The sequence below is a fragment of the Mobula birostris genome, chromosome 6 (genome assembly GCF_030028105.1).
Source record: "Mobula birostris isolate sMobBir1 chromosome 6, sMobBir1.hap1, whole genome shotgun sequence".
NCBI classification, from domain to species: Eukaryota; Metazoa; Chordata; class Chondrichthyes; order Myliobatiformes; family Myliobatidae; genus Mobula; species Mobula birostris.
In genome coordinates, this window is record NC_092375.1 from 144326191 (window position 1) to 144351218 (window position 25028).

The 25028-nt window shown below is 39.2% G+C and overlaps 2 protein-coding genes across 5 annotated transcripts in view; both read left to right on the forward strand.

Moving 5' to 3' along the window:
* Positions 1-10247: 10247 nt before the first annotated feature.
* prlh (prolactin releasing hormone) lies at positions 10248-13097 on the forward strand. The gene is made up of 3 exons (XM_072259604.1): positions 10248-10316; positions 10516-10644; positions 12391-13097. Exons 2-3 carry the CDS (start codon positions 10545-10547, stop codon positions 12552-12554), a joined length of 264 nt encoding a protein of 87 aa, XP_072115705.1. The 5' UTR covers positions 10248-10316; positions 10516-10544; the 3' UTR covers positions 12555-13097.
* A 3333-nt stretch (positions 13098-16430) lies between these two features.
* carf (calcium responsive transcription factor) overlaps positions 16431-25028 on the forward strand; it is a 53030-nt gene continuing 44432 nt past the window's right edge. The window contains exons 1-2 of one of the 4 annotated variants that reach the window (XM_072261515.1): positions 16431-16500; positions 23614-23698. The gene's annotated coding sequence lies outside the window, so the exon portion shown is untranslated. Of the gene's footprint in view, positions 16501-16562; positions 16837-23613; positions 23699-25028 lie in introns of those variants that run through there. The other 3 variants (XM_072261516.1, XM_072261517.1, XM_072261518.1) reach the window with 3 other exon arrangements.

A 25028-nucleotide genomic window follows, 5' to 3' on the forward strand; every position in this document is an offset into this window, starting at 1 on the left:
ACACTGTATTCCATCTGCCACTTTGCCCTTTCTCCTAATCTGTTGAAGTCCTTCTGTAGCCTCTCTACTTCCTCAAAACTACCTGCCCCTCCACCTATCTTCATATCATCTACAAACTTTGCAACAAAGCCGTCAATTCCATCATCCAAATCATTAACATACAACGTAAAAAGAATCGGTTCCAACACCGACCCCTGTGGAGCATCACTAGTCACCAGCAGCCAGCCAGAAGAGGCTCCCTTTAATCTCACTCTTTTCCTCCTGCCAATCAGCCACTGCTTTATCCATGCTAAGATCATTCCTGTAATACCACGGGCTCATAACTTGTTAAGCAGCCTCATATGTGGCACCTTGTCAAAGGTCTTGAAAATCCAAGTACACAACATCAACTGATTTTCCTTAGTCTATCCTGCTTGATATTTCTTCAAAGAATTCCAACAGATTTGTCAGGCAAGATTTTCCCTCGAGAAAACCATGCTGACTACAGCCTATTTTATCATGTGCCTCAAATACCCCGAAATCACATAATTAACAATTAACTCCAACATTTTCCCAAACACTGAGGTCAGACTAACTGGCCTATAATTTCCACTCTTCTGCCTCTCTCCCTTCTTGAAGATTGGAGTGGCATTTTCAATTTTCCAGTCTTCCAGAACCATTCCAGAATATAGTGATTCTTGAAAGATAACTCCACTATCTCTTCAACCAAATCTATCAGACCCCTGGGGTGTACACCATCTGGTCCAGGTGACTTATCTACCTTCAGACTTTTCAGTTTCCCAAGAACCTTCTCCCTAGTAATAGTAACTACACACGCTTCATGACCCCTGAAACCTGGAACTTTCACCATACTGCTAGTGTCTTCACAGTGAAGAGTAATGCAAAATACTTATTCAGTTCATCTGTTATTTCTTTGTCCCCCAATACCACCTCTCCATCATTATTTTCCAGCAGTCCAATATCCACTCTCACCTTTCTTTTACACTTTATGTATCTGAAGAAACTTTTGGTATCCTCTTTAACGGTGGGAGGAGAAGATGGCGGCGCGATGCAGCTCACAGTGGCCACTCCGGTGGTGATGTCTGTTATCTGTCAAGTAGGGTGCCGAGCACAATCCTTATTTGATGGAGACAGACGTGAGAGCACGGAGGAACATCTGGTGAAACTTCTGAAATGCCTGCTTCGCTGCTGCTGCTACTGTGTGGTCCAGAATCTCCGGAGTGGAAGGCCCCGAGTCCTCGGCTTTGCTTGTTGCTCGGCGGCCGGGGCGGGGTCAAAGCGCTCGGCAGAGGATGGTGCTCGATGCTCAGTGTCGGAGGGCTGGTCAGATGCTCGAAGTTTTCGGACGGACTCAGAGACCACTGCGGTCGGCTGCTTCCAATGGTGCTGCATCGGCAAGTTTACAGCGCTTGGACATTCATGGCAGGGAGAGTTTCTCCCTTCTACCGTCTGCGAGATAATGAGGCGATCGGGACTTTCGAGACTTTTTTTTATCGTGCCCATGGTTTGCTCTTTATCAAATTACGGTATTGCTTTGCACTGTTGTAACTATATGTTATAATTACGTGGTTTTGTCAGTTTTAGTCTTGGTTTGCCCTATGTTTCTTGTGATATCATTCTGGAGGAACATTGTATCATTTTTTAATGCATGCATTTCTAAATAACAATAAACAAGGACTGAGTGTCCTCATAATCTAAATCTAAATCTAATATTATTGGCTTGCTTACTTTCGTATTCCATCTTTACCTTCTTTATGACTTTTTTTGTTGCCTTCTGTTGGTTGTTAAAAACTTTTGAATCCTCTAACTTCCCACTAATTTTTGCTCTATTATATGCCCTCTCTTTGGCTTTCATGTTGGCTTTGACTTCCCTGTTAGTGATAGTTGTGTCATCTTGCCTTTAGAATATTTCTTCCTCTTTGGGATGTATATATCCCGTGCCTTCCAAATCGCTTCTGGAAATTCTTGTCATTGCTGCTCTGCCATCATCAATTGAAGCTTTAATAGCATTTTTTTCTTGATTGAGAACACCTACTTGGTGCTCATTTCATATGGTAGCCAAACCACCAGCCTTCATTGGAAAGTGTATTCAGTCCATAATTGGACCATCCTTCCTCTGAGTATCATTGACAAGTAAGCTTAGGATTCCATTTTATATTATTTGAATTATTCTCATGCTCTTTCTGTATAGCCTTATTTCATTTTATGGGTCTCTGTACTCTCATAAGCTTGGTTTTCAGTTGTTTGATGAATACTTGTGATGAATATGCCTGCTGTCTTCTTCATCTTTAGTCATTCATGGATTTTTTTTAGCTTTAGATGACCTATACTGTCTCTGTATAGTTATGCATATATGTATTTTGTATTCAAAATCCCAAATTTTTAAGGACCCCATTGGTCAATAATCCTTTCTTGCCATTGTTGATTCAAACCCATCTGCACCTAATCTACTTTTAATTCATTGATGTTATCTCTCCATCTGTTAAGTATTTTATCATTTCATTGCACTATTGTCCTTTCCATTGCTGCTTTAAATGTGATGATAAGATGGTTGCTTTTCCACAAATATTCTCTCTGAAATATTTTCTATTTGCCCAATTTCATTCTCCAACCCTAAGTGGGGTAGAAATATTAAGCGAGAATGATTTCTTGTACACAATTCAGGAAATCTTGGCCTTTGATTGTGTTAATATCCCAATCTTTATAAAACAAATTGAAGTCCTCTTTCTGAACTATTGCACCCTTCTGTAATTTCCATGAACATTTGCAACTCTGACTTATCAAAGGTGATCTACAGTATTAATTTAACAGCATAATAGTGCATATTTATTCTCAGATGGACTCTATTTTGGCCCAATGCCACATTGTACTATTCCACTGCCACGGTCACTTCTGTAATTCATAGTTTCCTTTGTTTTCTCCTGAATTGCTTGGAATATTAATTTCATAATCAAGTGCTTCCTTGTGCCTAGTCTCTACTGGTGCCAGTAGAGTACTGTATATTGAAGATCTATGTGGGTGCATGTGCTAAAACTCATCAGCCAGTAGATCTTTCAGTGACCTCAGAAAAAGGAAAAGATTAGGTTCAAATTTGACACCTTCATTTTAAGAACAAGTGTGAATAGTGATTCAACTGTTAGTAACAGTTAGACCCCAGCTGATCCACTTCAACACTATATCACCCACATTTTCCTATTATCATTGAGCTGGAAAAAATAACTATTTTAGTATTTTCACTTGACCTGCAGCTCAAAAGGTAAGGACCAAGGAAACACCACCTCTGTTCTGGATGAGGTGAGATGAGGTGTAGCAGAAATGTGGACAATGGGAGAGATGCAGGTAAGAGCTGACACACAACACCCAAGGTCAGGAGACTTTGCTGGGAGACAGTAGCCTTACCATTTGCATCACCATGTGTGCTACCGCTACAGTGACCTTGTCCAGTTCAACAAGCCTCCAGTGGATTCCCATTTTGTAATTCCTCTCTGTCTCCCTTTTCATCTACTTATCAATGGAACCCTGTTCAGTGCAAATAGGTTGCCATATTTCCTATATCACAACTTTGTAAATATTAAATTTATTTTAAAGTTCTTTGTGGTGTCATTAAAAAAATATACATAAAAGTCTTAATTTTACCTATTCTTTTTTTAAATACAAATTTTTATTATTATTTATTCTTATTTTACAAAGCAGCACAGCATATCACAGAGCAGATACAGTACAGCATATTGACACAGCCATGCCATGACAGTAAAACAAATAAAACTTAGAGACAGAAAGAAGTTCTCATTTAAATAAGTTTAAATTAACATACAACCAAAATTGATCCCACACGTCTTGCACTTTTCCCTCACTGCTAATTCTTCCCAACATGTGTTCATATGATGAAATCTTAATCATTTCCTCAGTCCATTCCTTCACAGTGGGACATCTGCGTTTTTTCCAGTTTTGCAATATAATTCTTGCAACTGTGATGAGACCCACCTTTAAAATAGTAAATTTGTCATTGTTTACATTAGGTATCATTGTCCTATCACCCAAGAGACAAAGCCATGGGCACAAGGGCAGTGTGGAACGCAACCAGTTCCCAACAAATCAAGAACTTTACACCAAAATGGACGAGCCATGGAACACTCCCAAATCATGTGAAAATATGTGCCCACCTTATTTTTACATTTCCAGCATAAATTATTATCAACAATCTTTGTACAGTCTAGTTAGTGTCCAATAATATCTGTGTACTATCTTATACTGAATAAATTTCCCTTTCACTTCCCTAATGTGTCTACCCACATTTGATAAAATAATTGACCACTCATTATCTTCAATATCGCTTCCAAGATCCTTCTGCCATACCGCTTTGAGATTGTTACACAACTCACCCACAGAATGGTTGAACAGTTTATAAAACACTGATGCTTTATGAACTTCCTGTGGTAATGTAAAGTATTCAGTTAAAGAGTTACTTTGTGGGTCACCGTTCTTAAATAAGCTACTAATGCAACGTGTTATTTGTAAATACTTCCAAAAATTCCCTTTATCTACAAAGTTATATTTCCTCTGCAAATCCACATATGACATAAAAATCCCATTCTCGTAGAGATCACCTACTGTATTTACACCTTTAATCTTCCATTCTTTCCAGTACCCCATTCTTTTCCCAATACATATCTCAGGGTTATTCCAGAGCGAGGACTATAACTGGATTAAATGTGACATTCTACAGGCTTTATGAATTGTACTCCACACAGTCTATGAGTGAAATAGTATAGGATTTAGATTAGTCTTGTTTTCCACATGTTGTGAGAGGATGTTAAGGGGTGAATGTGGTGCAGCCAGGTTCCGTTCTATAATTACCCAATCTAAATCAACATCAGCCCTGTCCCAGTGGTTAGCTAATTTGGTCATTTCAAAGGATAATTTATATGCCCTGACATCAGGTAAACTGAGCCCACCCATGTCCCTGGACATACACATCTTACTCATTTTAATTCTGGTCTTCTTCTTATCCCATAGAAAATCACTGATAATTTTGTTGTATTGCTTGTAGATCAAAGCTGGTATATTTAAGGGAAGCATCATAGAAAGATAAACTGAGGTGCTATGACCATTTTAACTACATTGACTTTACCCCAGAGTGACAGTCTCATTGCCCTCCACTTATCCAGATTATTTCTCATCTTACTCAATAATTGAACATAATTTAAAGTGATTATTTCATCCAAATTCTAACTGAGTTTGACCCCTAGATACTTCATTCCAACTGGCACCCATTTTACCTATTCTGATGTCTCACTCAGGTCCTAATCCAGGTTTAATCCTTAAACCATTCAGTTTGGAAAAGTTGCTAAAATGGTTTCCCATTACCATCCACAAGGTTTGTTTTATTTTTAGGGCACCTTTTCCTGGTTTGGATATAAGCAAAGCTGAAGAAGCTCACTACTTCCCATCAAAATCATGTTGAATGCTTGAGATTTAGGGGGATTGGAAACACAAGTAGCCATCAGATTCACGTTCTTCTTCTGAATGCCCTAAATTTTCAATGCCAGAGCTTAGGCCTCAGTTGTCTGGGCTGTCAGGAGGGTGATTCCACTCTAACCATAAAGAGTTAAAAGTGGGAAATCCACCAATGAGCCAGTGATTCCACTAGGTGTATATATTAGACTGGTGGTCAGTCTGATACTTAGACACCACGTCATAATTTACACTCACTGTTCTGATCTAGGACTTGAATTTATCAATTGCTGACTCAAGGAATAGCGCCAGCAATCTAATCTATATCTATAATGTATAGGAAAAGGCATCTCATCACGGGGACTATGAATCTATTTGAAGTGTGGACCAATTAAAATGCCTAACAATTTCCTTTCGTGTACATTCTAACATAAATCGTTAATAAATAAATTTGGCTCTGGTCTTACCATTCAATACTCAGCATCCTCTAAGAACAAAAAATAGATGCAGAACTCAACCACGAAGTTATGTTCTATGTATATACATTTAATTATTGCAAAGCTGTAAGATAAACAGAAAGGTAAACAAAAGATAAACTTTATGTGGAGATTTTCAGAACACTCAGAACTCATACCTTTTTAATAAATTATTGAACTGTCCTGCCGAGGACAATAAAGATTTTTGGAGTGTAGCTATTGTTTGAATATTGAAATACCGAGGTAATATTTCATGTAGTAGGTTTCCAAAAAAAGCATTACTTATCTATCAATAACCAAATAGGTATTAGTTGAAGCATAAATTGTCCGGGTACACCCAGGTCCAGTTTTTTAAGCAAGCTACCAGAAAAGTAGATGAAGGCATGGCAGTGGATGTTGTCTACATGGACTTTAGTAAGGAACTTGACAAGGTCACCCATGGGAGGCTGTTCAAAAAGGTTCAATCGCTCAGCATTCAGGCTGAGGTAGTAAATTGGATTAGACATTAGCTTTGTGGGTGAAGCCACAGTGGTAGTACAGAGTGCCCCTCTGACTGGAGGCCTGAGACTGGTGGTGTGCCATAGGGATTGGTGCTTGGTCCTTTGTTGTTTGTCACCATATCAATGACCTGGATGATAATGTGGTAAACTGTATCAGCAAATTTGCGGATGACATCTTGATTGGGGTTGTAGTGGACGGTGAGGAAGGCTATTATGGCTTGCAGAGGGATCTGCATCAGCTGGAAAAATGGGCTAAAATGTGACAGATGGAATTTAATGCAGACTAGTGCGAGGTTTTGATACGACCAACCAGGGTAGATCCTGCACAGTGAGCAGTAAGACACAGAGGAGCGTGGTAGAACAAAGGAATCTGGGAATACAGGTACATAAATCATTGAAAGTGGTGTCACAGGTAGATAGGGTTGTAAAGAAAGCTTTTGGCACATTGGCTTTCATAAATCAATATACTGAGTACTATAAATAGGATGTTATGTTAAAGTTATATGAGATGTTGGTGAGGCCTAATTTGGAGTAATGTGTGCAGTTTTGGTCACCTACCCACAGGAAAGATGTATGCAATGTTGAAAGAGTACAGAGAAAAATTACGAAGATGTTGCTGGGTCTGGAGGACCTGAGTTATAAGGAAAGACTGAGTAGATTGGGATTGTATTCTTTAGAACATAGAAGACTGAGAGGAGATTTGATAGAGGTATACAAAATTATGAGGGGTATAGATAGGGTAAATGCAAGCAAGCTTTTTCCACTGAGGTTGGGTGGGACTAGAACTAGAGGTCATAGCTTAAGGGTGAAAAGAGAGATGTTTAAGGGGAACATGTGGGGAAACGTCTTCACTCAGAGGGTTGTAAGAGTGTGGAACAAGCTGCCACCACAAGTGGTGCATGCAAGCTCAATTTCAACATTTACGAGAAGTTTGGATAGATACTTGAATAGTAGGGCTATGGAGGGCCATGGGCCTGGTGCAGGTCGATGGGAGTAGACAGTTTGAATAATTCAGCATGGACTAGATGGGCTGAAGGGCCTGTTTTGTGGTATGCTTTTTAATGTTTTGGGATACTGGGGTAAACCTCAATGGAACATTGCCGATGAAGTCTGTTTATATTCATCTATGAGAGCAGATGGGAACCTTTTCGACAATTTCATCCGTAAGGCAACCCTCACTTAATACCACACTGCAATGCCACTTTAGGCAATTGTACTCATGCCTCAGGATTGGGAATTGAATCCACAAACATTTAATGAAAAATGCTAGCACCAATGGACGTGACACCATTGGAAGAACTCAGTGACTGACTCCAGTTTTAAAACATTTCTGATAGTACCTTTAGAATTAAAGAATCTACACTATAGGTCATTCGAACTAACATGTCTGCACCAGTCATAATAAAGAACTCACTCTCACCTTCCAGCATTAGACTTGTACTGTACCCCTGCATGTTACAACACTTCAAGTACATTTCCAAGTATTGCTTAGAAATGTTGAGGATTTCTAGCTTTCCTATCCTTTTAGACATGAGTTCCATGTCCCTGTCTTCCTCTGACTAAAAGCCTTTTATCCTTGATTTCCCTTAATCCTTCCAACATTGACTTTAAATCTCTAACATCTGGTATTTGGCCCCTCAAATAAGGGAAATGCATTCAGTGGCAACTTTATAGGTACACATGCACACCTGCTCGTTAATACAAATATCTAATCAGCCAATTATTTGGAAGTAACTCCATGTATACAAGCATGCAGACATGATCAAAAGGTTCAGTTGCTGTTCAGACAAAACATCAGAATGGAGAAGGAATGTGATATAAATGACTTTGACCATCGAATGATTGTTGGTGCCAGATGGGGTGGATTGAGTATCTCAGAAACTGCTGATCTCCTGGGATTTTCACACACAACCATCTCTAGAGTTTACAGAGAATGGTGCAAGAAATAGAAAACATCCAATCAATGGCAGGCAGTTGTGGGGGTGAAATGCTTTGTCAGTGGGAGGTCAGGTAGAATTGTTAGACTGGTTCAAGCTGACAGGAAGGTGATAGTAATTCAGATAACCACATGTTACAACAGTGGTCTATAGAAGAGCATCTCTAAACACACAACACATCGAAACTTGAGGTCGATTGGCTACAGCAGCAGAAGACAGTGAACAGGAGGTATCTAATAAAGTGGCAACTGAGAGCAGGTTCTTCCCACTTATCTATTTTTAATATATATATTTATTGAGATAGAGCATGGAATAGGCCCTTTTCATCCTTCAAGCCTTGCCGTTCAGCAACCCCCAATTTAACCACAGCCTAATCACAGCACCATTTACAATAACCAATTAACCTACCAACCAGTATGTCTTTGGATTGTGGGAGGAAGCCCGCTCAGTCACAGGGAGAATGTATAAACTACTCACAGACAGTGGCAGGAATTGAACCTGGTTTGCTGGTACAGTAAAGTGTTGTGCTAATCACTATGCTACCATGCCACGACTAGCCCCCCGCTGTTAATTTTATATATCTCAAATAAGCCAACCTCCAGATTCTTCAGTCTGAGAGGATTTCCTAGTGTTAAAATTTTCCATTCCTGGCAACATCATCAAGAGTCTCTTCTGCATCCTCTCCAAGACAATCATACCTTTGTAGCATGGTGATGACCAAAGCAATAAGTAGTTATCAAGCTGTGGCCTAATAACAGGTGTTATATACAGTTCTAACATAACTTCTCTGTTATTATACTCCCTGTCTCAGCTAATGCAGGGAAGCACCTCACATGCCCTTTTAATTGTCTTGCCAAATTTCAGTATCTGTGGACATACATTTCAAGGTACCTGTTTTCCCTCACATCTCCCCGAAACCTTTCATTTATTGCATACTCTCTTGCCTCGCTACGCTTCCCCAGATATATTTCCACACACTTCTCCCAATTGAATTCCATTTGCCATTTATCTATCCAGATGACTAAACCATGAGTATCTTTTTGCAGTCTAAAGCTCTCTCTCACTGCCAACCAAAGGCCCAGTTATTGTATATTCTGCAAACCTCCCCCTACTGCTTATTACCTTTAAGTCTGAATCAGTCATACATAGGAAAAGTATAGTACACAGAAAATGCTGGAGAAACTCCAAGTAAACAGTTGATGTTTGGTGTGGAGACCCTTCATCAGGACTGCTTACTGATTTCTATAGATGCTGCCTGACATGCTGAGTTCCTCCAGCATTTAGTGTGTGTTGCTTTGGATTTCCAGTATCTGCAGATTTTCTCGTGTTTGTGAGACATACAAAAAGAAAGCAAGGGTGTCCGATGGAGCTTCATGTATTGATCGAGAGAAGATGGTGGGGGTAGTATAAGATAAAGAAGCTAAGGAAGAAGAAAAGTAGTATGGGGGTGGGGGGAAAAGGAATGTCAGGAAGCTAGATGGGAGATCATACTTTAAAGATAGGCAAACAGTGGACGTTCGTTTAACAATTCGTTATAGAGGTTATGGGTCTCCATATTCGTGGAAGACTGTTTTACCTGTGGATGGTACTATGAAAACAGCGGAGGAATGGCATTTAATTACCTTATATGTTTGTTCACTATGAGCAATAATGGTTATTTCAGATTATATAACAGAACACAATAACAGAGTTTGCCATAGATCATGGAAGCGACACCAAATCTACCTGCAAAGTTCAGAACTACCTTTATAAAGGTGCTGAGGGGTGACGCCTGCCAACGGAAACTGAGCAAAGTCGGTTCGGCCAGTCACCGACGTCATCACAAAATCGTGGAATAAAAAGCAGGTCTTGGGGAAGCGGGCCAGTCTCCTCACGGAACACCTTACCTGGAACCGAGCGGCTTGTAGCCCCTGCTCTACAGCCTTCAGCCTCTGGGCAGACCAGTTTAGGTTAGATACGTTTTTAATTCTGTGACTTACGCGGAGCATGCATGCATTTTAACTTCGGGTTTGCAGTTTAGAACGATTCAAAGTTTCTGTTGTTTTTGTTTAAAAAACGTTTCCTGCAGTTTGTTGGGAGTTCGTACTTTTTATAATGTAATCTGTGCATATATCCATGCAAGATAACTGTTTATTGCTGCCGTTAAAGGAGGATTTTACCCAAATCTCTGTGGAAGAATGAAGCTGCTGTCGGCTTGCTGTGTCGTTTGCTTGCTGATGTGCATCGCCTACCCAGATGCGTGTTCCCGAGTCCAAGGATTCCCGGTGGAGATCAGGAGTAAGTGATCGCTTTGCCCGGTGACTGAGGGCTGGTCATTCTGCAATTCTAAATCGTTTCAGTCTGTCTTGTTCGGGTGTTTGTGTGTGATCACAGTATGGAAAGGCGACAGAATAAACTATAAACACGAGACAATCTGCAGATGCTGAAATCCAAAGCAACACAAAATGCTGGAGGATATCAGCAGGTCAAGCAGCGTCTATGGAAAAGAGTAAAATGTTCCGCTTTTCCGCAGGGGGTGAGCTGGGGGGCTTGTTAAAGCAGCTTGTAGTTAAGAGGGAAGTGCTCGGCTGGTCAGAACGCATGCATGGAGTGTGTAACAGAATTAACTTGTACTGGCCAAATTTGTTTCAGCTTCGATGTTTGATGCAGTCTTCTCTCATCTGGGTGGAGGGAAGAAGGGAGGGTGAGCATGCAAGACCGTGATGTACCCGTCAGTGGAGCTTTGGGGGTGGGTTTTACTTGTGTGCTTCCAGCTTTTTTGAATTTGTTTTCTTTAACTTTGGCTACTACATCTACGCGATGCATTTGCAAACTATGTATTGAAGCTATCCTAATTTTAAAATATAAAGAGAGTGATTGCGTGTGTGATGTGGGGACGAAAGAGACAAAAGCTCAAGTTTTAAATATTTTTTCTAAAGCTTGTCAACTGTGAACTTTAAAGTTTTCAGAAGTGTTTAGGGGATGATTCTCATTTTCTGTTTTAAATGTGCTAATTTCCACGCAGCTCTATCAGATTATTGGTTAGCCAAAACTTGTCCGTTGTATAGTCACACTGTTACAACCCGTATTAATAGCGAGAGCACAAAAACACTTCAAAACAGTGCAGCGTTCTGATGATTGGGATATAACACTGCCTAAACTCATCCTTACCAAATGAAATTGTTCTGTGTTGTTTCATATCGGTTAATGTGCTGACCCACAATACTAAATTACACCCACCCGACAATTCTGTACTGTACTGTTCTTCAACAACTACAGACAAGTGCCAATGTATAGTTTTAAACAGGATGAGCCAAGGATGATTCTCCTTGATTGGGGTAAAGAATTAATACAGAGTAGGATGGACTTCACTGAAGTTGGAAGCCAATAAGACATCCACATACTTCTAAATTGTGCCACAAGAATATTGAACAGTGTAGAATTGTATCAATATAGAAGGATTCTGGATAAAATATAGAGACACCATGATCCTGAATTGAAACAATGGTATACTCAATCTTGATATGTTTAACAAAGCACCATAGTCATAATTCTATAATTATAACCACAATGCTATAATTTGATTATGTAGTCTATGATGAACCTGACCTAGGAGTGCTTGCTGTTGACAGTAACTTTTAAATATTATACTTCCTTCCCAGGAAGAGGCAAAATTTATTAAGGAAAGGTTAAAGCAGGAAGGAAATTACTGTATTACTGTATTTGATGTGAAGATTGCTTCAGTAATTCTTTCTCCTGTTCTCTTTCCACTTCACACCATGGCTAGTTGTAACTTGAAGTGAGTGCTGAGCAAAATGTTTCAAGGGAAGAACAATATTCATTCATCTGTGGTTGTTGGGATGCAAGTGAAGAATGGAATCTGGGGAAATGCACGAAAGTGCTTCTAGTATTACTGGGATAACTTTAAGCTCTGTCTTTATAGCAAAAAGGAAGAGAGTTTTGAAATAAAACAATTTTTTCTTGCATCTCTAATAAAGGAATACAATGTGCTGTAAGCATAAATTATTGTGCTTTGGTTTGCAGATGCTGATATTGATTCATCTTGGTATACTGGACGTGGGATCAGGCCCGTGGGGCGTTTTGGAAGGCGAGGATTAACCTTAGAAAACATCAGAAAATATGAATTTGGAACACGTCGTGTTTGCACCCCAGTTCAAGAGAGTGAAGACTCCAGCCAGGATGAATAATTGACACCTTGCCTACAACTCTGTAAACATACAAAGCCAACTTTTTAAATTGTCTGCTTATCTTCTATTTTTGTGCAATCATAACAAATCACAAAGTAGTGATTACCTGTCAAGCAAGAATCGTGTTTAAAAAGATGATAGCCATCTTGTAAAGAAATCTTAATGTTAACTATTAGAATTGCAGGTAAAATAGGATTTTGGAGTGTCAAGCCAACTCATAGTCAACTACTGTAGAAACCTGACATAACAGTTTTATTTGGAAGACTCCAAGGAAGTATTTAGGAAGTAGAATAGTCATGTAAGGGACAATTAATCTACTATTCTCTAAACCTGTAGCTCCCCCTCAGCAACAGCTCCTATTCCGTCCCTACTTTCCTGATTCCTACCAGATCCTTAGTAACTCTTTCCTGGGTGATTTACTGCTTAGCATTCTCTCTTACTTTCCCTGGTCTCTTTGTAATTTCTCACTTTCTTCTGTTGAATTTTGTGTTCCCTTTGCATTTTGCTTCATTCTAAATGTGCTTTTCAAATTCAGTTCAGATTCTGTATCAATATCTTTTAATAATTGTTAATGTCTTTTTATGATAGTTATTATATACTTTTTATTTTAAATTACCTTAATTGCAGGTTTTAAATTTACTTTAAGAATTTAAGAGTAATCTTAGTGAGATTTAACATTATGGATAAAACAAGGAGGAGGGAATATTTAGAACAGTTTGGTAAGATATGAAAATCACTGCCACATTGATCAAAAGTGAAATCATTTCTTTGGATAGAAATTCATAGAATTAATCATTCTAAAAACTGTAGAAGCTGGTAACATTTAAAATTTGGGGTGTTTGATGATAAGATAGCAATGGATGTGGTGAATAAAACTTAAGGTGCAGATCAGTAATGATTTAATTGAATGTCAGAAAATTCAAGAATTTGAATGGCTTTCTGCCACTCTCTTCATTGTCCTCCCAGACTGACTCTGTTTTTGGCCATATCAAATGATTCTGACTCCATGCCATCTTCAATTCTAAGAACTCTATTTTCCATCTTTATGATACTCAGTCTCAACTCCCTGTGCATCCCATTTCCTGCTAAGATTCATTTTTATCTGTATCTGGCTTTCCATCTTCATTTACAAGTAAATATTATCTTCTACACCAGGTCTGGAAGCAGCTACTAGTCTGCAGTGACTGTCCACTTGTTCTTAATTTAAAATATTAACTTTGTTTATTTGAAGCCTCATCCTTCCTACAATTGATCCTGTTTCTCCATTCTCACACAGCACTAAAGGTTCAGCGATACAGAATCCCCTCTCTACATCCTCCTAATTTTATATCTACATAAAAACCAGTTTGAACTTTTAATTGCCCTCAATTTTGGTTTTGTATCAATTTTTTACTATTTAAACCTCATTGACTTTTTTTCTAAAAGTGATAAATAAATGTGAATTATAGTTGAAGCACAATCCTCCTTTTGTATCTACAAATGATTTTAGTGTATACAGAACATGAATGATCAATTTTCAATTCATTTTGAAGTCTAGGTTATCCAGAATGAAGTTGAAAAATATGAATTGAATGGGTGGTAACTGTCTTCATTCTTAGAACTTGGTCTCCTGATTCGAAGTTCCTTTACATTGCTGAACTGAGTAACATGGCACAATATGTGTTATTAATTGTATCATTTCAATGCTTGACATCCAGTGGGACTCGAACATTGTTTTCAGACAAAATAGTTTCAATTCCTGTATATTTATTAATATACAAGTTAGAAGCATTTTACAACTTGTGTCATTTAATAAGGCCATGACTGATTTGACTATAAACTCAACTCTGCACTTCTGGTATCCATTAAACCCTTCTGTTTATCCACAAACTATCTACCTCTGTCATGCAAAATATTTAAAGACTGCCCTTTAAGGAAGAGTTCCAAATACAATCCTCAGGTGGAAAACATCTGTCTCATTTTATCAAAAGTGATGGACTCCTTATTTTTAAACAGGGACCCTTCTCCTAGATTCTCCCATAACAGCAGGCATCCTCTCCTACCCACTAGGATCTGATATAATCACATTCTATTTTTTTTCCTTATTGTCTGATTAGTATGATTTTACTACTAAGCAATCCCTTGAGATTGAAGATAACTTGCTTCCATTCTAGTTTTTAAGGTGGGCTATGAGGCTGATGCAGGATCCATTGCTGAATCATCAGATGAAGTAAAACTTGTTTTTAACTCTGGTCTTGTGTGATCCTGACTCATGGACTCCAGGTTCTCAATACCATCCACATTATGCAGACAGTACTTTGAGGTAGTCTGTAGTTTATTTACATATCCCTTGGAGTACAGGGGCCACAGTTGTCCAGTACACCATATGGTTTGAGATCTTGATCTTCAAACACACTTTATCGCACAGACCATTATCAATCATTAACTTTGTCACTGAGATGGCTTTCATGATAATAAGTTGTCCACCTTTTCCCTTGTCTTGTTGTTAGAGGCAACCTTTATTGTTTGAGCCCAATGCAGGAATCCTAGGCAAAACACTTCTTGTTTTATGAATGTTAAATGTAAGGCCTCATTTTTACAGATGCTCAAATTAACAGGTTAATGATGGCATAAATTAAACTACTAGATTAGCTCAGTTCCAGCAGGAAGTTTATATGATAAACATTCTTGATAGTGACCAATATTTGTAAATTTGGTTCCATGCTCTGTTGAGATCAGTAATGCTCTCTTAATAAACAAAAAGGAAGGACAAATAGAGCAAGATATTTTTATTTGTGTGAAATCTGTCGGTAGCATGTAACTGCTTGATATGGGGGAAGTGTTTCTGGAGTAGTTTATTTACAGAATGGTCAAAAACATTAGTAATGCTTACTTGTATACCTGAACAGAATTGACTGGCACTACAATTTTGTCTTGCACATCTTTCTTTACTTCACATACACACGGCATCTAAAAACAGCATTAAAGCTTTGGTGCATTCAAAATTCAGAGTTCATTTCGTATCTTGAGACACGGGTGTGACACTGTTGCCAAAAGTATTTTATACTACCGAGCTTTAAAGGCACTGTAGTGCAGGTAGCAACACTCATAGGATTTAACCTTTTAAGAACAAACTCTTCCTAATTTCAACAATCTACAATGTTAGAGTTAACGTTTCAGACTTTCGGTTCTCCCAGTTATCAATACTGATTGCATTGCAGGTAAGATAAAACCAAATATAGCATTCTATCTTACTGCAAAGAGGCGGTAAACTTCCACGAGCAGATTGGTAGAAACCTGGCGCTGCTTGTGCACAGGACTGACAAGTTCGCATTCAGATTAATTTATAATTATAATATAAAGGTGCAATTAATTTCTTTGCTCCCATTTATCAATAAGAAATATCCTTTCACCCATACAAACTACAGTCAGACAGGCCATTGTGCTCATATATATATATATATATCGCTCACAAAGACCCTAGACCGCAGACGCCTGGAATCGGGAGCGAAGAAAAACTGCTGGGAGGAATTGAGCGGGTGGCGGAGCAGCCGGACAGAGGATCTCGACCCGTAAAATCCACCACCCCTCTGCCTTCACGGACACTGCTAGACTCCATAAACATTGCAAAACAAGTAGCGTCCTGGGGACTGGAGAGCCGGCACCATCACCTCCTGCCGAGGCTGCTCCGGCCCAGCCTACTTTACCTCAGATCCATTTATCTCCCACGCCACTCAAACTGAAGTACAGGCTGGTTTATTCAACATAGTAACGAGGGGCCGGGAGAAATTACTGCCTCCGCCGCGAAACCGCGGTAGACGCCAGAGCTCGGCACACCGTGGGGCTCGGGCCGCGGCGCAAGCGCACTGGCGTGGCGCGCGGGGTGGGGGGAGGGGGGCGAGCGGCGCAGCCGTGCTACGCCCAGCCCCGGCTCTCCATGGCGGATGTGTTGTGAAGCGAAGACGAGGTTGAGTAGACTCGTTCCGGTGTTTTGCTCGCCGTCTGCCTGCCTGCGCTCTCAGGCCCTCAGAGCCGCTGCCGCGCCCGGCAGGGAGGGTGGGAGGAAGGGCGAGGGGTGGAAAGGAGAGGAATGAGCTAGGGTCCAACGCTGGCTGTTGCGGGCGTTTTCTGGGCCAAGCTGCGGGGCAACAAAATGGCGAGAAGGCTGCGGGCTGTAGGAAGTTGTTGGTGGTGGGGGGCCCAGCCTAACTGCCCGAGGTGGGGGCAGTGGTGGCGGCAGAGCTGGACATCGCTGCTGGAATAAGGGCCTCGGCACCTTCCACTGCGCAGAAGGTTGTCAACTGTAGGTTACTTTATTTTTTCAAGAAAAGCAACGTGTTAACACCATTTCTAATACGTTATTTACTTGTAAGTCGTTGCAAAATAAAAATCAGAACTACAGCCGCTGGACGCCTGAAATTGGATATATAATAAAACATAAAATGTTGGAAATGCGCAGTAGGTCCGGCAGTATCTGGAAAGTCCTGTAACGAGACCCTTCGTCACAATCTCAGTGCAAACTGTAGCTCCCTCACCCCCATTTTCCAGTTGAAATTGCTGTTGAAACATTGTGAATGATGTACTTAATAGGAGAAGAGGCAGAGTGAATGTATGGTTATGGATTATGAACTTGACATTTAAACTTTTCCATTATAATTTAATATATTTAAATCAATATGAATCAAGAATGTTGCTTATCCTCTTTTCTATGTTCTTGTAAGCCTACTGTTGAACAATTCAAATTTATGGAATGTTATTGAGAGTTAGTTGGATCCAGGGTGACAACGGGAAAAGAAAGTTCAGTTGGAAGGAATCTTTTTGGGGGGATAGAATTTGGAACCCAACTTGCCTACTTAAATTGGAGATGTTAAAATGTTTGTCCCCTTTGGTGCAGTGAGGGACATTGGCTTATTTATGGTTAGATCTTTCTTTAAAATAATAGGAAATTGTAAACTTAGGAACCTGAATTTTTTTGCGATGACTCCTTTCTGTTTCTCTTTGATCTTGCAAACTAAAGTATTTGGTTAGCTATTTTCATAAAAATGTGAACCCCTTTTGATTTCAAATGTTAAAACTGGGTCTGCGGGTGTATAGAGAACTGGGGCTGAAAATTAAATTATTATTTCCAACTTTATTTCCAATGGCAGGACTTCCTACTTCTCTTGATTTTTAAACTCCTTTTACTATCTGTTTTGAAAGATCGTATTTCAAATTTGTCTTAATGTGGCATTTCTGTATAATTTATGTATTATTTTATGTAGTACTGCTTAAAAATCTTGTGAATATTTTTACTAAATTTGCAGAGATATGTATTAAAGGTGCTTCAAAGTATATGGCAGGTTGTCTTCAGTTCTGGTTATGTCCATGATTCTTTTTCCATTTGTGCCTCAGTGATTATAAATAAATATGAAAAGTGATACAAAGTGATTTCATAGTCTTTCTGTGCAGTAGTGTTACTGCAATTTGGTGCCAGCATGCAGGAAATCTCAAACAGAGGTGGATTCTTTTATCCACGTGCCTACCTAAGAGTCTCTTAAGTGTTTATATAAGGTCAAAACTAAGCTGTACATCCAACTATTGTAATATTTTAATTAATATTGCTTATTACCTTAGAACTTTTTTATTTGGTTCGACATAAAATTCTGATATCTGATTAAAGCCAAGCCTAATGCAAGGGAGCCACACTTGATTAAAGAGTCTGTGCTAAATGCTTTGAACATGTGCAATGACATGTTTTGACAGGCATGAAATTTAAATGTTTTCCTCACTGCTAATAGATGGCACTTTACACCTGAAAATCTGGCATATTACCTGGTATGTGCATTGAAGTGATAATAACTTTAAAATAAAATTTAACTTCTATCCTCTTTCCTACAGAATATATGGGACTGAGATGTGAATTGTACTTCAATTTTCAGTACTTTGTCTCATTATCCAAAACAATCACTGTGTTATCACATTTGTCATTGAAAATCTCCCTGAAATACTCAATGAGAGTGTGTCTACTTGGTTTCAAAGTTTAATAAAAATGTTTACGTATAAATGGTTACAAATGTACTAAACTTCTTAACAACCCCCCCCCACACAATTTTACCGAGGTATTATGAACATTCCTGTTTGTGCACACCTCAGTGAATTATTTCTGTTTTAAGTTGCAAGTGTTGGAGGAAGTTCTATTGAAGATATTTAGGTGGCAGAGGGAATTAACAAACCTATAAATATTCTGTTGCCATGATAAAATTGTAAAGCCAGAAGTATGGGAGATGAATTCTTTAGAACTGGTTTGTAAGTTTGTAGATGACATTAAAAGAGATGGTGTAATTGGCAGTGAATATGGTGATTAGAGTTTGCAGAGGAATCTTGGTTAGCTGGGTAAATAGGCCAAGGAATGGCAATTCCTGATAAGTGCTAGGTGATGTATTTTGGGAAGATGGATGAGGGTAGGGCTTTCACTGTGAATGCCAAGTTCCTGGGGAGTTTCATAGAGCAGGGTGACCTTGGAGAAAAAGTGCATGGTTTCCTGAAAATGGTTTTACAAGCGGAAAGGGTGGTGAAAAGGGGTTTTGGCAAGATGGTCTTCATTAGTCAGGGCGCTGAGTGTAGAAGTTGGGATGTTATGTTGCCATTGTACAAGGCTGTATTTAGAATATTGTGCACAGTTTTGGTCACCATATGAAAGCTGCCATTAAGTTGGAAAGAACACAAAGGAGATTTACAAGAACATTGCTAGGAGTCAAGGTTTATGGAAATGTGTTGAGCAGGTTGGAACTTTTTTTCACTGGAGCATCAGGTAATGAGGGAGGATCTTTTCTAAATAAAATTATGGGCCTAGGGTAAATGAAGTCATGCAAAATAGTGATTTATTAGAATTTATGAGTATGAAGCAACTTTTTCACCAAGTATATGAAATGAGCTGCTGAAGAAAGTGGTTGACATAAGAACATTAACAACACTTAAAAAGTACTTGGACAGGTGCATGGGTAGGAAAGGTTTAAAGTAATATGGGCCAAGCAAGAAAAAACGAGACTAGCTCAGATAGGAATCTTGGTTGGCATGGGCTAGATGGGCTGAAGGACCTGTTTTTGTGCTATATAACTTTATAGCAAATTAGTTAGTCTGACATTTTTTTAGTAACAATGTTTATGAATGAAATCTTAAGCATGGTGATCTATAAACTATAATTTCCATTTATGCTTTAGGGATTATGCTTTACACCTTTAGGGATTCTTGGATTTATAAATCATCTTTTTCTTGGTACTCTTCAGGGCTCTATCATTCATTGTTTATGCCCTTAACTTGTTAGTGCTCCCAAAATATAGAGGCAGCAATGGCACAGAGGCCTGGGTTCATTCCTGATTCTGCCTGAGTTGGAGTTTGTATGTCCTCCCTGTGACCACATGGACTGCCTCTGAAAGTTTCAATTTCTTCCCATACTGCAAATAAATACTGGCTAGTAGATTAGACATTATACATTGCCACTAGTGTTCAAATGAGAAGAATCTGATGGGAGAATAGCAAAAATGGGATAGATGAAAGATTATCGTAATCGGTGGTTGATGGTTAGGGTCAACTTGAACCAAAGTTCCTGTTTCTGTGTTGCATCTCTATGCCTTCGTTAGGACTAAATTCTGTGTGGGCTTTATTGATGTGTACATAAACTGCTTGATCCACTGATGCACTTAGTTACCCCTTTGAAAAAATCAATCACATTGGTTAGACAGGATTTCTCTTGAATAAAGCTACACTAACTATCTTTGGTTAATCCTTGCTATACCAAGTGTAGATTAAGCTGACTTTCAGATACTAATATAAGCCCTTTCACGCTAAGGCAATATTGCAGAAGTTAAAATTCCCTGTCACTCTAGCCCCATTCTTATACCGCTTGTGACTTCCCTATGTATCAGTTCTGCCTCTCAGACCACTCAGCAGAGTAGTTACCGCAGTTTTTATTTCTAGGCTATAAAAAGGGCCTCATTTGTAGAGGCTTTTAAGATTTTCTTTCTCGTTATCTTTGAGTGGTCTTGAAACATTACAATAAATTACAGTGAGACTGAAAAGGTGTTTTTATGGTTTTGATTTCAAGGGATGTTGTTTTAAATAGTTTATTGAAAAAAGCTTCCAGTGTTCTCTGTTCCATGGTATTGTTCCATATGCATCTTGGGATGTGATCAGGAGCACCATATTAATCTTGTGCATATAGGTAGAGTAGATAATGCTGTAACATGATAATGGGTAGCATATATTAAAAAAACATCCAAATTAACCTGTGCTTGACATTTCTCCCATTGTTGTATCCATTGCCAGTCTTAGTGACACACTGAGAGGAATGCTGAGGCCAGTCTCTTGCAGGATAATGACTAAAAATAATAGGAAGCTTACCCTCTACCCAGTGGCCAGTTTTTCTGGGTTACTTTACAATCACATGGGATTTTGTTGTCAGTATTAAGACAGGAATTGTACATAACCATCAAAGACATAGAATGAGGCATCCAAAGTGCTTAATCTAATAAATTGCACACATTAATAAGGTAGGTATCAAAACTGTAATGAGACATTTGTTTGGTAGGTCTTTAAAAATATATCATTTTGCCCACAAATTTCCCTACATAGGGTAAAGCAGACATCAATTATCATTATATAGAGCATCCACAAGGACTCCTAATCCATAGAAGTTAAAAGTGTACTTGAACCATACTTGCAAATCAGTTTTTTTCCGCAAGGGTAGAGTAATGTTACCAGCAAAGTAATAGACTTGAAGTATTGGTAGGGAATGGAGAGATGGAATCAGTTCATTTTAAAAGTAGCATTTCCTTATGTATTTTCAAGGAAAGTTGGAAGCTCTTTTGTTTTTCAACCAGCTGATGGCAATGTTGGCCAATGAAGGAGTACATATTATAGTTAACACTACAATGGCAGTACAGCTTTCTGCTCCTTCCTATTTTTGTAGAAAATTCTTCTGAATGTTTTGCCATATTAATGGATATCCCTTCCAGACAAGACTCTTTGTATTTTTCCCTTTTCCTTCCCTCAGATAAAGAAGTACCAAAGCCTAGCTGAATCTACCAAATTAATAGCAATCAAGGATATCTCTTGGTTCCATTAGTATCTAAAATATTGTGATCCTTAGTCTGATAAACTCAGTGTTTGAAGATCTGTAACCGTCCAAAGTAATGATTTTTAAAGATTTACACCCTTGGTCACTCTCAAAATGTATATACCTAAGTGAGATCTCTCTTTTTGCATTCTCAAGGTGCTAAGAGGGTTGCTGCCCTATGGCGCCTGAGTCCCAGATTCATTGCTAAATACAGTTTACACAATTTCCCTGTGACCATGTGGGTTTTCTCTAGGTCCTGTAGTTTTCTATCACATCCCAAAAATGTACAAATATCTTGGTGAGTGTTGGTATTGGAGGATGAAATATGGAAAGTGTAAAACAAACAGGTTAATGTAGGGTTAGTGTAAATAAGTGGCTTATAGTAAGCACAAGGTGACTGGCTGAAGGCTTTTTTTTCCCTGCTGTGTCTCTCTGTGACTATGATTTTAAAATGATAATTTTACAGTTCATTTAGCTTTGCATCGGGGATATACAGGTATGTTTTGAACCGGACAAATCTAATGCCTTGGGAGTTACCAGATGATAGAGAAAGTAAATTGCAGTACAATTAAATTAGAGAACTGGCTCTTTCATATGCAATCTTTGAAAGAGATCTTTGTGATGTGATATGTTTCTTTTGATAAACAATTTAAAATAATATTTTACAATTGTTTGTAAAATATAGTACTGTCCCTATATTGAAGTTATTCAATAGTAGGGTTAATAGTAAATTGTGTAATTCAGTATTCTCTAAGTAGTAGAAAATAGAAGTTGGAAAATGTTTGCTCTGATTGTTTTGAATTCTGCTTAATTTGTGTGTGAAAGGTGGGTACTTGTTAAGATTCCCACGCGAGGCTCATTCACAAAGTAATGAGGCATGGGATCCAAGAAGACCTTACTTTGTGGATCTAGAATTGGCTTGACCACAGAAGGCAAAGGGTAGTTGTAGAGGGTTTGTATTCTGCATGGAGGACGGTGACCAATGGATCTGTTTTGGGACCCCTCCTCTTTGTGATTTTTATAAATGACCTGGATAAGGAAGTTGGAAGGGTGAGTTAGTAAGTTTGCTGATGATACAAAAGTTGGGAGTGTTGTAAAGAGTCTGGAGGGTTGTCAGAGGTTACAGCGCAACATTGATAGGATGCAGAACTGGGCTGAGAGGTGGCAGATGGAGTTCCACGCAGACAAGTGTGAAGTGGTTCTGTTCGGTAGAAGACAGAATATAATATTAATGATAGGACTCTTGGCAGTGTGGAGGATCAGAGAGATCTTGGGGTCTGTGTCCATAGGACACTCAAAACCTTCTGCGCAGGTTAAGAAGGCATATGGTGTGTTGGCCTTCATCAACCGTGGGATTGAGTTCAAGAGCCGTGAGATAATGTTACAGCTACATAAGACCTTGGTTAGACCCCACTTGGAGTACCGTGTTCAGTTTTGGTCACCTTACTATAGGAAGAATGTTGGTGCTATAGAGAGAGTGCAGAGGAGATTTACAAGGATGTTGCCTGGATTGGAGAACATGCCTTATGAGACTAGGTTGAGTGAACTTGACCTTTTCTCCTTGGAGCAACAGAGGATGAAAGGTGACCTGATAAATGTATAAGATGATGAGAGCCATTGATTGTGTGGATAGCCAGAGGCTTTTTCCCAGGGTTGAAATGGCTTACATGAGGGGACATAGTTCTAAGATGCTTGAAAGTAGGTACAAGGGTAAGGTCAGAAGTAAGTTTTTCACACAGAGTGCTGGGTACATGGAATGCACTGCTAGAGAAGGTGGTGAGGTGGATGCAATAGGGTCTTTTAAGAGACTCTTAGATAGGTACATTGGAGCTTAGAAAATAGAAGGCTCCGTGGTAGGGAAATTCTAGGCAGTTTCTAGAGTAGGTTACATGGTTGGCATGGTTACATGTGTGCCAAAGGGCCTGTAATGTGCTGTAGATTTCTATGTTCTATGTTCTAAATATAAAATTTTGTTAATCCTATCAGTGACCAATAAAGAGAAGATTCAAGATTTTGAAAGGAATTTGGACAATTAAGTGGATTGGCTAACAAATAGTGGATGGATTTTAGTGTAAGTAAATGAAAGAAAATTCACATTGGTGGAATAAACATATACAACAAAAGCAGAAAATGCTGGAATTCTTAGGCCACATCAGTGAAATGAGAAACCAAGATAATATATCAGTTGGCAGACTCTTCACCAGCTTGAAACATTGCTTCTCTTTAGCCTAATGTACTGAGTATTTACAGCATTTTGTTGTTTTAGATTTCCGGCATCCGCATTTTCTTGGTTTTCAGTAAATGTACGCATACTGAAAAGTGTTCAATTATAACATGAAAGCTTGAGCAAAGAACCTTTTGAGATGGTTCATTCTCCCTGTGACTGCATGGTGCTCTGATTCCCTCCCAATTTGCAGAGACGAGAGGGTTGGTAGGTTAAATTGCCTCTGTAAATTGTCACGCGTGTGTGTGTGTGTGTGTGTGTGTGTGTGTGTGTGTAGGGTATAATCCACGAGCCGATGATGGGGGTGGGGTTTAAAATAAATATGAACTTGTGTAGGATTAGTGTAAATGGGTGCTTTGTGCTTGGTATGGGCATGATGGTCCATACTTATGAGGGATGGCGGGATCTCATTGAAACCTATCGGATATTGAAAGATGTAGATGGAGTGAACATGGAGAGGATGTTTCCAATAGAGAGAGGGAGAGTTTAGGACCAGAGGGTGGTGAATCTGTGGAATTCATTGGCATAGACAACTGTGGGGAGCCAAGTTATTGGGTATATTTGGGGTGGAGATTGATGTTGTTTTAGATTTCCGGCGGTTCTTGAATAGTGGGGGTGTTGGGGGTTGCAGGGAGAGGGCAGGAAAATGGATTGAGAGGGATGATGGAGCAGGCTGGATGGGCAGAATGGCCTGATTCTACTCCCACGTCTTACGGCCAAGGAATAGCTGCCAAGCTGTATGGCACATGATACTAGGGGCATAAGAGGCATCAATCGAGTGGCTAGTCAGAGGCTTTTTCCCAGGGTAACTATGGCCTTAGCCAAGGGTGGGGGACATAATTTTAAAGTGGTGGGAGTAAAACATAAGCGGGATGTCAGGGTATGTGTTTTTACACAGCTCCTGGTGGGTGCATGAAACATCCTGGGGTGGTGGAAGAAGCATATACTTTAGAGGCATTTAAGAAGCTCTTAGATCGACACATGGGTGATAGTAAAATGGAGGACTATGGGTTAGATTAATTTTAGAGTAGGTTAAAAGGTCAGCACAACATCTTTGACCGAAGGTTCCTGTACTGGGCTGTACTGTTCTATGTTCTATTTATTTTTCATTATTTCCCCTTCACACCATCTTGAACTGTCCTGAAATATTTTAGGAAGGACTGCCACTTGGTTTTGT